We start from the raw sequence: 13,996 nt of genomic DNA, 5'->3' as shown, positions 1-13,996 counted from the left end.
CTGCAATTGGATGGTGCCAGTGACATTTGGTGTGCTGTCATGTGGCGCTCCTCTGGATATTGCTTATATCCCGCAGTATGATTGATGTTGTTCAATAATCGATTTTACATATCAGGTAATATATACTTTCACATCTTAAAAAGGCTCTTGGGGTAAAATGCATATTTCAGATAGTCAGTTAAATATCTATGCAAGTCATAAAAGATATGCATAAAAATCAGGTAATTATTATCAAATATTGGAAAAGTTTGCATTCAATTTAGCATTTTGTTACATTGCATGGATGGTTTAGAAACGAGTCATTTTTTTATGGCAACGTATTACATGCTGAATTTTTCTCAGTTTAGTCTGTGTACTGGATTACGAGTTGTTGCACGAAACTCAAAAAGTGCACGGCGCAGCTCGAGTGCACGCAAACCAAGCGAAAGAGAGCGGTGAGAAGGAACCAATCATACTGTGGAACTGTGCCATTCTAAAATGCCATGGAGTGGGAGAAACTGCCACACACAGAGCTTTCTGGAGATCAAGCTGTGGCAAAGACACAGCTGTAGACAGGCATCTTACTCTCCTGTGCATACACATGGAGGCGTATAGTGGGAGATTTGCCCGCAGAACCAGCCGCCGCACTTCAGTGTATGTCATGTGGGCTTGGCAAGAAGCCAAGGCAGTCCGACTCTTGAGCAGTGGGAAGCCACGGGGACCAGATGGAGTCTGCAAGACTGGCTTCAGGTGACGGGCGAAGCAAAGGAGGTCGAAAATGACCGTGGGTTCCTCCTTCCGGGGCCTATAGCGAGTCGTGCTGTTTTATCTGGTTTTGCTAAAAGCACGCTTTGTGATCAGCTAAGCGTCATCGCGCAGCTATCATCCAGTCTCTTACGTCATTGATCACACTACACTGTGAAAGATCATAATTCATCTCAGTTCAAGTTACGATCCTAAAGATCGTAAATTATACTGAGGGCGTAGTTTACTCGATTCCGTTGTCTTGTGACCGTGCCTATGTAGGCCAAACTGGTAGATGCCTCAATAAAAGATTACTAGAGCATAACTATATTGTGACAGTGCGGATATCAGGCCATCTTGGCATTCACTGCCGGGATTGTAAATGCACACCTGGCTTGAGTAACAGAAGTGTCCTGCGCAGGTGTGGCGACAAAACCACGCGAGAAATTATCGAGGCCTGCAAAATCGCTGTGTAAGCACTCCTTCCATAGCCCTTCTAGATAAGGAGCTGCTTTTCCTATCGGGACCTGGGCGATCATAGCGGTCCTGCTTGATCTCTGTTTGCGATGTGGCTGCATTCTTTTTCTTGTTTTTGATGCCGGCTGTATATCTACTGAGGTATCAGAACAATAAATCATAATTCAGTCAATCATGCACAAGCTTACCACTCTAATGACTAAACATGTCTATTCTTTGTGGTGTGCAGTACGCAGTGGGTGGACCCCTGACCCATGGCCGGCTGCTGCTGGTGCTGCAGCAGGTGTGCGAGGCACTCCTCTTCCTGCACAGCCGCCGGTGGGTGCATGGATGCATCTCGTCCCACTGCATCTACGTGGTCACGCCCTGCCTCGGAAAGCTGGGCAACTTCGAGTTCGTGCAGAGGAGGTATACGTGCATTGCTTCTTACGAGGGGGATATGTGTGTTTCTCGTATCTCCTGGCGGGAGAAAGCAAGTATGAGCTCCACAATGTTTTAGAACAGTGTGCAGACACGGTGACATGGGTGAAATCTAACGCTGTGGGTCTTTCTGACAGTGGACCCATGCGTTTCGGGCATCAAAGTATTCATAGGAACAAATTTGACACCAAGATATATGCAACGGGGACGTTCTTTTGTTGTTTTCATGGGCATGAAAGAATATAACCTTGGAGGTTACTGATAAGATAGCAGGGAAAGAAACAACCAAATGCCATTAGTGTGCTCCAGAACGACCATTTAAAGTTCTGGTACTCTACCACCTAACTAAGGCTACAACTGTTAAGCCTGCTCTACTTTTTGTATTTCATGCAACCTTTCCTTGGAAGTGTTCACCAGCGCCACCTTCGTCCAGAGCACTAAATGTAATGTGTTAGTGAATTTTAATGCCTTACCTTTAAAGGTCTTATTGCTCAAGAAATCCGGTGTCGATGTCAGCTGACACTACAGAATCTGCACTGGAACAATGCAAAAGTCCTAGTGTTGCTGCTTGCACACAGTACATCGCACGCCCCTTGTATAACTTTTGCTAGCAAGGCCAGCGCTCGTGCCGCACAGCGGAAATTTCCATTCCTTGGCACGCGTTCATTGCAGTGCTCCTGCAAGTGAGGGAGTGGTGGTACCTTGCCACTCGTCGTCGCGCCTTCTACATTGCCACAGAGGCGGCAGGAACGCTAAACAAGGAGACACGTAGAGCATGTAATTGACGTCCAAGCTGTGAAAAGCTCAGTCACAACTTTAGATAGTTCCAAGATAAATAAGAGGAGATGTGGTCACCAAGGAACAAAGAGCCCAAAATGATCGTGAGTCGCTGCCATGACTGAACCACTGCTGTGACCGAGAGTAATACCGTTCCGCGAGGGCCTGCAGTGCAGGTAATTTTACACCTAAATTAACAGGTTTTAAAACAGAACTCTAGAAATTGAATTTTTTTTTAAATTTCACTGTGCGCAGAATATGTTGTTGCGTTACTTGTTTCTGCTGCGTATCTGGTGTAAAGAGTACACATTCGGTTCACAATCGAATGCGAATGAGTTCCCCAAACTCATTCGATGAAGAATGGGATTCGAACCTAATGACATTAAATTTTCTCTTGTAGCAGGGGAATAATGACATTAGATGCTAATGTCATTCGATACGAATGACATTCAATTTGCTCATGTGACAGAGGTATTATTTTGATATCACATTTCAACATGAGTAGCAGGCCAGGGTCTTTTACCGCAGGCCCTCTCTGCCATTCATTAAATACTTTTTCCTCCTCTCCATACGAAACGAGAAGCCCAAGTTCGCAGCTCCTGCCAAACATATTGTCAGTAACCCTGCATCCAGTCAGTGCGCGGCCATGTCAGTCACCAGCTACCACCTGCCAACACCAGCTGCTGCCGCCAGATTTTCGGTGAACGAGGCCATTAGCACTAAGACCTTGAAACAGCACTCCTCTGTGCATTCCACGGTGCCTGTGGAAAAAGACTTGCTTGATATGAATCAGATGAGCATTTCAATCCCACGTGTATTTGTTTTCTGGGCTGGAAAGTAGACATTTATTGGTGGATGAAGTGTAAAAAAATGTTCCCGCCAGTTGAGTGGCGCCCATGAAATTCATACAGGAAAGACGAGGCTGCCACTGTTTCCAAGAGTAGCATAACCTCCCAGGATTCGAAAAAAAAAAAAATCAAACGTGTCTCACGTGCATTTAACTCGGGTAAACGGCCAGTCACAGCGACGGTGGCGTTTGCTTCTTGGCATGTGCTCTAGTTGATAAAAAAATTGATTTTTCTGTGCAACACAATTGCGTTATCATATTGATACAAGCCATCGTCAGTTCGCCTGAAGCATCCCTAGGACACATTTTAAGCCCTTTTGTGGATCATGACGTCTGGTCTATATCTGTAGCATAGTATTGTCACCTCCTAGCAGGCCGTGAATCAAAACACAAAATTGAGCACTCAAATGCCAACCTTGGTGGTATGCCTACGAGCGCGAACATAAGCAAGCGATGACTAAACAGATGTTGCGTGTGGGTTCACGCTGTTCGACACAGAGTGCTTGGCTTCACCTTGATTACCTTTGATCTGATGGCAGCGAAGAGGAGTCCGGCATTTCAACTAGCCCTGGTGAGGAGTTCCTCGACTACTACTACCACTGGATGGCCCCTGAGGTGCTGGCTGGAGGACGGCCCACCTTCCTGTCAGATCTGTACCAGTTCTGTGCTGTCCTTTGGGAGCTGTTTGCCGGTGAGCTCTTTTCTGCCTGCGTTTGTCGCCAAACCAGCGGTCCAGCCATGCGCTTGTGCTTCGTAACATCACGTTTGGCGTGGCAGAATTAAAGGACCAGTTCCTCATAAAGTCTGCTTCAGCGTTTCGATTGAAATGCCAGGAGCATGCCAGTGGCACGTGGCAGCGTGTAGATTACGTGGCGCTGATTGGTCGGCATGCTGGTGTTGTCACAGCGCATTCTATGGCATCAGCTACCTATTGAGGCAGCTCTTTCGGGATGGCAGTTCGAAACTGGGTTACTTCTAGGCAGGGTCATGCAGCGTGATTAAAGCAGATAAGTATATATTTTCCGGGTAGTAGTCGTTCACCTAAAGTCGTCGCTGAGGGATGACAGAGACACAAATTATGATGCCCATGATTAGGCAGGGTGGAAAGAACATAGAAATTCCGCAAATATCGAAACGGCTTATTGGTTAAAATCTGTGCGCGCCGTTGTAGCACGTCACACGGTTAAAGACCAAGAAGGACACACACTGTTCACAACTGGACACACAACTTTATTGCGAACCTTCACCTCTATGTGCAAATGCTACATTGCCGGGATATGGAGATACATGCTGTAAGCATTGGAACCGAAGGTGAGTTTTTCTTTGGACAGATTGACAGAGGGTGGGCTCACGCAAATAGTTCCTAATTATCTTTCCTGCTTCAGTAATGCCTCCCATACTGCTCTCATTTCTCATATTGATCCCAAAGCCATGCACATTTTCTCCAAATGTTGCAATGCATGAGTAGTCCATCTCGTTCATTCTTGGCTGTTATCTTGCATTTATGCTCTCAAAGGCAATTTTTAAAATGAAATTTAAGGTTCCATGAAATGTTCTCTAATTGGTGAGCTCGGCAACCAATGGGTTCAGTCCAGAAAAAGACATTATTTAACAAAGCGTTCATAGGGAAGCTTGTCTGTTTATTTGTTCCCATCGTATGCACTCAAATTGTTCAAGGGACACCAACTAGCTGGGCTTGCTGCCTTGATCAGGGGGCCAAAATGTCCCAGCAAATGCATCTTTTGTGAACATGAGTGGTCAGATATGTACTGACCAGTTTGCCCTACATGCTCTTTTTTACGCAAGGATGCATCACGCCATACCTCCCGGTTGCAGTGAACAAATGAAACTGAATCCAATTCTTCTTACATGCATTGGGCATGAGACTTTCAGTTTTATCTACCTTGTCGAGCCTGTCAACATTTCAGAGCTTAGAAACTGATGCAATTTCCAAGGATGCATTTTGCAATGGTAATGCAATTTGCTTCTAATACTGCCAGACATTCTGCATGTATTAAATAACTGTAAAACTTTTTTTTTTCACTTCTGTAGTACTGAATCTGCTTTATTCATGCACATTTAGCGTCCTCATAAATGACTGGAGCAGGTACCTGCAGATAACGATTGGAACCAGCGAGGCACGGCCCTATGCACTGTTGCTCGAAATATGTGCACTTTGAAAACAAAAATCGGTAATTGCGTCTTGTGACCAGTTTCGAATACACTGACTTGAAGAGTGGCAAATTCTTGCTGGTATGAGGTTCACGCCCTGCAGGTATGACCTGGTTAAGAAAGCTAGCGTCCAGAAAACTATAAGGCTGTCGTTAGACCGTAGCCCATTGGTTAAAACCTTCAGCACTGTTAGTGTGTTACATGGCGTGGCCCAGCCTTCATGACAATTGTAAATGAATCATCAATAGGGTTTTCAAAAAAAAGTTGAATGCTTACTTAATGTTATTGTAGGAAGGACTTAACTTGGTATATTTTTTGCTTTTTTAGTGCCTGTTTATTCCCTTTGAATTACAATTTGTATCGCTGCCTGTTCATAATTTTTTGGCGTTTTTTTTTTCTATCACGTCACTCAGTGCCTGCAACCATTTTCATGTCCACATTTTCCTTTTCTTTATTTTTTTTTCTCACTGCTGAGGTGTGTGTATTGAGAGGCTGACACTCGTCAGGCATCCGTGCCTTTTTGTCAGCCTCTTAGACAGACCTGTACACTTGTATCTCGTCTGCCTGAAATAAACTCAAACTTCAAAGGACACCTGTTCACTCTGGATGAAATTCAGCCTTAATCAGCGTATGCGTCAGAGCTTTTGCACGTGCACTTTGCTTAAACGTTCATTCACAAAATTGTCGCATTTGGCGAAAGAGGTTCCTACGAGGCCTTATTCCCAGCGGAGCCTATGTCTCGCAGAACAAGTTCCGTGGGGTTCGGCTGACCGTGCCACGGTGGAGCGGGCGCTGACTCAGGAGCGGCGTGGCCTTTCTCGACGTTCGGAGATTCCCCCACCGCTGGACACTCTGGTGCATGGAGCACTGGCACCAGAGCCTGCTGACCGGGACGCCACTGACCTGGAGGACGTCTACCAGGCGCTGGCCGCAGCCGCCCACGACGAGGTGAGCTCAGAGACTAGGCACGGCCTGTGTGTACAGAGTGCTCATTTTGCTTTTTCGTAGCGGCTTTGGGTGGCCACAGAATGGCTTCGAGCCGGGCGTACTTGCAACCAGCAAAGCATCAAGAGGTCCGCTCTCCATATTTTTGTTGTTTAATAAAATGTCGAACAGGTGTCACCATCACCTGTTTTAAAATGGGTAGGTAGGGGGAGGGGAAATCTTGAGGCTGTGCTGCGCTATCGTCCACGTAGCTTGAAAAAATTGTCGCTCTGTTGAGGAGCAAATCGCCATTTTTTTGCCGGGCACAAATACTTGTAGTAGCAAAGAACCAGCTGCAGAGTCTATTTTCTTAAATGTCGAAAATTGGATCGGATTGTCATGCATGGCGCTTAAAACCGGGGTCACTGGGGCACTGGGGGGGGGGGGGGAGGCAGTGAAAATAGATTTTGCTGTGCTGACCACAAGACGCATCAAGTGTCCACCATGCTTGTGCCGCCACCTACTGCGTGCTGCCACAACAACTGATGTGCGCATGGAGCCTGTACAGTTTTCTGAGGCGCTATGTGCATAGTTTTAGGTGACCAAAGCTAAAGTACACATAACTAATGCGTGTAATTTGCTGATAGCATGTGCTACATACAATATGGCGTTGGACTGCAGGAAAATTTCTTGTGCTAAATAAATGGCACGGCGTGTTCGTGCTGCCGGAAAGCAAATGGGAAAGATGGGAAAGTAGAGACAGGTATATGTTCTGTGTGGCTGTTCTCTCTCATCCCGTCTGTCAGCACTGTGTTGTTGTTCAATTCAACATGAACCAACCAGCCCAGCTCGCCCTCTTCTCGATAAAGGTATTAGCCGGCCCATCATCTGAAGGGACGCTTTTCCACCACACTATTGTGGCTGGTCATTTGCGGAGCGAATTCATTGTGATCCCCTGTCAGCCTTTTATTCTGAGACTAAAAAATGTTACCTTGAATGAACCATCCGGGGCAAGGTGTACAAATACGGTCTCGAAGTTGATCACTTTGTTATCAGCTTGAGATTATATTTGTGGGCCGATGTTCCTCCCCATTGCAGGGCGGCGTGGGCTTCGCCGTAGGGCGCGCGGAACAGCAACCTCGCGCGCAGCACGCTGGCGACGGGGCACGCACCAAGTCGGCGCCCGGCAGACCTTGTCGTCAGGCGTCGACCACGGAGGTGGATCATACCGTTATCATCCACCGGGCGCCAACCGCTGCTCAGAGGTAAGCATACTTGGTTCATTGAGCAGGGCCACCTTATGGTCAATGGGACAATTGGGCAAAATTAATGCACCAGCAGTACAGATGAACAAGTTGCGACTGCAGTACGGGTGGCGTTGATAGCAGAAACAAACAAACAAAGCTACTATAGACCTTTTTGGTTTCGATTCCTGGGTGCAGCCATCTTAGTTTGATGGTGGCGCCCCGTATACGCCAAACTGCGGAACGTCCGCTCCGGCACCTCTTGACGGCATCTTGGGCTGTGCTGTGCGTGTTGATGCTGCGGTGCAGCAGTGTAAAAGTGCTGTTTCGCGGTGCTCGTGAAAGCTATCTGACACTTTGCCGCTATTTGTGCTTTGTTTGAGCGTGCCAGGAAACCGTATACCATCCGTTTGACATAGCGGCTGCTGTTGGAAACAGCACAGCGGCCGGGGTGGCTGCGAAGGACTGCGCTCCACTTCCGCAGTGAGGATGTATCTGTTATATCTTTCATGATACATGTATTTTCAAATATATTTTATTATCGCAATGGTAACTGCACACACAAGCACACGGCGAATGAACCGTATGGGCAGCTACCGAATTCGGAATGCAGATATTGCGAAAGATGCTTTCCAGTTATTACCGCATTGATTTAACATGAAGTGCGACCCATTTCGATATACGATCAAGCTGTCCTGCTTCAACACTGTATACTTTCAAGTTAAACTATGGTTCAAGATTAGCAATTAAAAGAAGTAGGGTCTAAAGTACCATTCGTCTACATTTTTATGAAGCCTTGGTGTTCGTCCTGCGGCGAGACAACATCGTACACCCCTGTCCCGTACATCGTAGCAGCATCGTTTGTACGACGTATTGTTCAGCAAAACGTCAAAAAAATGTTCGCTCTCAGCGGCACCATGAAAGGAAACGACAAATTCACAGCACATACAGCAGCGCTTACGAAAGCGGCGCCGCCCGCTGGCGCAGCGGACTACGGCACTCTCGTCGAGCACTACTCCCTAGTCGTCGCTAGGCCTAAATTGTTTCACATCGAATCACATCTGACGACGCTTTGTAATTGTTTAGTGCTAGAGTAAATGGTCTCTCATGGAACTGCCTTACTGCCGATCCCATAGTATCAGTAAAAGAAAGATGTAAATTTCGGTGACGCCTTAGCAGCGGAGCTAGTACGAGCCAGCGTGCAGACGATGAGTCGCGCGCCGCACCAGCGGTAATGTGTTGCGTAACTTATTTGTATTGCAATTATCAATAACATGGTATGGGTCAGAAATCCGCAAGAATTTTTTTTTTTTTTTTGCTGTTGGATTATTGTTTAAGTGACGAACAGATTATAGCACTTGGCGGAAAAGATCCACCGTATCCTTGGCGCGGAGGGCTTGCGGGAGGCACGGCCTGCCAGGCGTGCGTGGCTACTACGGCGGAGGCAGTGAAGTGGGCATGATATTCGTGAGTCCGTCATTGGTACTAAGTTTATCTGGCTTACATAAAACGTTCATAAGCTAATTAAATAAGGTTAGACTGGAAAGCAGTGATGCAGAAACGTATCACAGCCGAATCGATGCATGCTTCCCGCATACGCTGTCGGCAATCATGCTGCGATTTATTTGATTCTTTGCGCAGTCCACGATCGCGCATTGCTGTCCCGATGACATTACCAAGGTATTTAAGTCTCTCAAACGACAATATACCGAGGTGCAAGGCCGCTCTGCTATGCATGAAGCGTGCGAATGCACAGCCCACTCGGTACTGGCAACAATCGGCCGGCGCAAAGAGTCTGGTTAGAGAGTATTTTCCTCCTTTCCTGCTCGCTCTCGGTAAAACGGTCTATAGTTCAGTGCACAGAAAACAGCAGATTAAAAGAGCAAAACAAATAGGCGCTGTCGTGACGCTGGGACTAAGTTGACCCGGCCTTCACTTGGTAGCGTGCAGAGACTCCGGGTTGAAAAAGGATTGAATCTTCGAAGATGGTGAAATATGTACAAGCAGGTTTAATGGCACTTTGAGAAATCTTATTTACATGAATATTTACATGTAGAAGAAGGGTATAACAGCAAAATGGCAAGCGTTAAAAGTTCATAGCGAGAAGCATCTGGATGAGCCGTTTACCCAGGGCTCAGAGCGACATTTCGTGCTCTGCAGCGTCCTTAAAACCCCCTATGTCCAGCCCCTCTCTGAAGATGCTGACCAACCAAATCCAGGGCACGCCCCTCAGATATCGGCATCCAATCGAACACATCACTGCACTGATGGTCTGAAGCACTGACTGGCCCGGCATTGTTTCGTTGGGCCTGGTCACTTGTTGGCGGGAAAAGCTTGGGAACGGCGAGGAGGTACATTTCTATTCTTCAGCCAAGAATCGATAGGCTGGTTCCGGCAAGTGGATTTACTTCTCAGAAACCCAAGTGCACCTCCCTTGTGCATTGTCCCTTTCCAACAATTGCAAATCTTTCCTGCATTCCCAGGAAATCCTCTAATGGCCGTAATCACCTTGCTCCTTTCTTGTCCTGTACGTCAGCGGACGTGTCACTCTGTCGTCCCCTTTGGACAGTAGGCATTCCTCACTGGACGATAGCACTTCTCGACGGGAAGGGTGAACAATTGAACGAAAGCACTTCCGGCTATTTCCCGCAGGGGGACATTTCTTTGTGTTTTTCTAGACGTTCTCTTGACAGGGTCAATTTGGCATTTGCAGGGTGTCCATAAAGCAAAACAGGCTTACACAAAAGGATTCCTGGAAACAGGCTCGCTTAGCGCCCTTGTACCAACAGCACATATCCACAGCACTTATCCATGCCCACAGGCGAACAATAGAGCGCGCAAGTGCGGATGATGCATGGTCGTAACAGCCTCCTCCCCCGCCAGAAGAGTCTCGGAGGGCAGCAGTCGCAGCTGCTGCATGAAGAGACGACTTAATGGCCTGCACATGAACGCTTGAAGCTCGCTGTTGCTTGTCGCGTTGTCTTGATTGTCGTAGGCCAAATTGCTCGAGCTGTCTGAAACTCAACCACATGTCGAAGCAAGCACTCGGCTCCCGTCTGAAGAGACCAGGTTAAAAGAAAACTGCCATTGTTGTTCGAGAAAAGCCCACTCTCAAGACGTTCAGGACCCACGTATTCCTAGAAAACCAAACGTGCTGCTTTAGATAGTCACACATATACAAGCCCACGAAAAAAAAAAACCTGATTATAAATTTGGATACATGGTGAGGAACATCTCGGACCGCTTAGAAAGAGCGGCTAAGCGCGTCCGCATTCCCATTTAACTTCCCCTTTTTGTATCTTATTTCAAAATTGTACTGCTGTAAAATCAAGCTCCACCTAAGAAGGCGACTGTTCTTAGATGTCGCAGTTTGCAGCCAAGCCAGGGGACAATGGTCCGTCTCTACGGTGAATTTGGCCCCTCCAAGATAGCACTGCAATTTTTGAATGGCCCATACAATGCAAGCGCACTCTTTCTCTGACGCGCAATAAGCCCTCTCTCTAGAACTCAGTTTTCTGCTCAGGTAGAGCACGGGGTGCTCATTACCGTCGTCATCTCTCTGGCAGAGAACAGCACCTAGCCCTCGATCACTGGCATCACACTGGACCGTGAATTCTCGGCCATAGTCTGAAGCTCGCAATACCGGACGGCTAATCAGCACAGCCTTCAGGTTTACGAAGGAGGCTTCCTTTTGTTCGTCCCAGACTAGATTTGTCGGTTCTGTCTTGCGGAGAACGTCGGTCAGAGGGCTAGCCAAAGCTGAATAGTTAGGGATGTAGTGATTGTAGTACCCAGTCAGACCCAGGAATGCTCGAATTTCCGTCTTCGTGCTCGGCCGCGGGTAGTCTGCTACCGCAGAAATCTTAATCTCGCTGGGTTTCCTGAAACCTTGACCTACATTGTGACCCAAGTAGTCCACGGTCGCCCTTGCCAGGCAACATTTCTCGGCCTTTACGGTTAGTCCAGCTTGACGCAAAAGGCTCAGTACAGCTCTTAGATGTACCATATGGTCCGCCCATGAGTCGGAAAAAACCGCAATGTCGTCTAAATAAGGCACCGCGAATGTTTCACACCCCTTTAAAACCCTATCCATGAGTTGGGAAAAACAAAATGGAACATTTTTGAGCCCGAAACTCATCATTGTTGGCTGGTAGCTGCCCGTCGGAGTGACGAAAGCCGCGTATCTGCTGGCGCGTTCAGTGAGCGGTACTTGCCAGTATCCTCGAGTAAGGTCCAGCGTAGTCACATATGCCGCTCTACTGACCTGTTCTACTCTCTCCTCAATATTCGGAATAGGATACACTTGATCCCTGGTGAGAGAATTTAGCTTTCGGTAGTCTACCACAGGCCTAGGGTCTTTACCTGGAGCTTCTACTAAGATCATAGGCGAAGCATAATCGCTTTCCGAGGGTTTTATTACTCCCAATTCCAACATGCGAGTTACTTCCCTATCCAGAATTTCTCTTTGCCTTGGAGAAAATCGGTAGCACCTTGATCGCACTGGCACGTCTGAAGTCAGCTCAATATCGTGCTCAGTCAAATCAATCCTGCCTGGCCTGTCCACGAAGCAGGCCTCAAACTCTGTTATTATTTTGCCCAGATTGGACAGCTGGGATTTCTTTAGTTCTCCTATCTGCTCCGTCCTTTTGAGAAGCTCCTGTATCTTAGGATCATTGGCTTGCTCCATAGCTAAGTCCTCTCGGGTTCCACTTAAAAGTCTCGTGAGATTACTAGACACTGGCGGCAAGAGGTCATTCTCAAGAACGTCCTCATTCTGCGTCTCATCAAGCTCACTTTCAAGTTGACTTATTTGAGATGCCTCGCTCTCAAAGTTTTCTGACCTGCTATCTTCCGCTTCGACCACTGTTTTAACTGCCGTTTCCTCTGCTGTGGCTTTTTCTGGAATGAGCAGTGTAGCTAGTTCTCGCGCCTTTGAACGTGTTAAGGCTTGCACAACTCTGTCTCCGAAAAGGATGCCCCTCTTTCGCAGTAGCATGTCCGATTTGTTGGAAAACAAATACGGATAGCACTTAGGAAGCTTTCCTGAAACGGCAGCCTCGGTTGTTAACTCGCCGAAAGGGCCCTCGATGACCACGTTCGCGATTGGCAAGCACACACTCTGTTCCTCCACTACCTGGCGGATCCACGCATACTGTCCTGTATAGTCGGAAGGCGACACATACGCCGGATGGACAACATCCATCGTAGCGGCCGAATCACGCAGTACCTTACAAGGCTTCCCGTTGACTACTAGGTCATGCAGGCAGGGTTCCAAAAGCTGCATATTTTCATCGCAGTCACTGACATACGAGAAAGCAATCTTCTCTTTCCGGCAGTTGACGGCAATGTGACCCTGCTCATTACACCTAAAGCATGTGAGCGGCTTCCTAGCCCCAAGCTTGTTCTTTGTGTTCTGCGCGTTGGTCACACTTCCCCACTTTTCTCACTGCCGTCCTTTCTAGGGCGTTTGCCTGAAGAAGCCTTCCTTTCTTCGTTTGCAAATCTAGCAAAGTGCCTTTTCTGACGGTTATTCACACTTAACTTGGGATTGCGGGGCCTATCCACTGCTGGGTTGCTGAATTGTCGGCGCGAAGCATACTCCTCAATGAGTTCGGCAGCTTCAGTTGCCGACTTAATGTCGCCTCGGTCCTGTAACCAATTTCTTTCTTTTTCTGGGAGGCAGTTATAAAACTGCTCCAAAAGAATTCGCTCGACTACAGCGTCCCTATCACTGTAGGAATCAGTGCTCTTTAGCCACTCGCCCAAATTGACTCTTAAATTGTACAGGAATTCAGGGTAACTCTCGTCCCTGGACTTAGTAGCGTTCCGAAAACGTTGTCTGAACGCCTCGGCGCTAAGCCTATACTTTCTCAGAAGGCAAGCCTTGGCCTTCTCGTAGTTGTCCGCGTCCTACTTGCTTAGCCGCGCGACAACCTCCGCTGCCTCGCAGGGCAGAACCGTCAATAATCTCTGAGACCAAGTGTCTCGCTGGAAGGACAGTTTTTCGCAGGTTCGCTCAAAGTTAGCTAGACAGACCGATATCCCCTGATATCACATATGGCTGCATGTACTTTGACATCCTGAAATCTGCCTCCTTGTTGAGAAGAGGTACCGCTAGTTGGGGACAATTGCCCGACCTCTTGCTCAACTCTAGTTCTAATTTCCGGAGCTCAATTTCTAGCTCCAGCTTTTTTGCTTCTCTTTCAATTTCACGCTTCTTTTCCTCTTTTTCCCTCTCAAGTTCACGCGCCTTTTCCTCTTTTTTCCGCTCTTTCTGCTGTCTGAGCTGTTCCTTTTTTTGACCGATGAGGTTCCATGCTTCACTGAGCTCCTCATCATCGGTTCCCAGATCAGTGATTGCCTTTATAATCAAGGGTTTTCGTGCTAAACCACTTGTATCAATTCCCAATTC

The 13,996-nt window shown here is 47.5% G+C and overlaps 1 protein-coding gene across 2 annotated transcripts in view; it reads left to right on the top strand.

Moving 5' to 3' along the window:
* The window catches only part of LOC146177856 (uncharacterized), a 142,573-nt gene that overhangs the window by 80,956 nt on the left and 47,621 nt on the right, over positions 1-13,996 (top strand). For both annotated transcript variants that reach the window (XM_084580618.1, XM_084580617.1), the window contains exons 6-9: positions 1,430-1,608; positions 3,784-3,935; positions 6,162-6,364; positions 7,439-7,605. In XM_084580618.1, coding sequence (XP_084436744.1) covers positions 1,430-1,608; positions 3,784-3,935; positions 6,162-6,364; positions 7,439-7,605 — 701 coding nt within the window. The remainder of the gene's footprint in view (positions 1-1,429; positions 1,609-3,783; positions 3,936-6,161; positions 6,365-7,438; positions 7,606-13,996) is intronic.

Source organism: Amblyomma maculatum, chromosome 10 (genome assembly GCF_055883805.1).
Source record: "Amblyomma maculatum isolate TAMU_Amacu chromosome 10, ASM5588380v1, whole genome shotgun sequence".
NCBI lineage: Eukaryota > Metazoa > Arthropoda > Arachnida > Ixodida > Ixodidae > Amblyomma > Amblyomma maculatum.
This window is presented reverse-complemented; position numbering and strand designations above follow the sequence as displayed.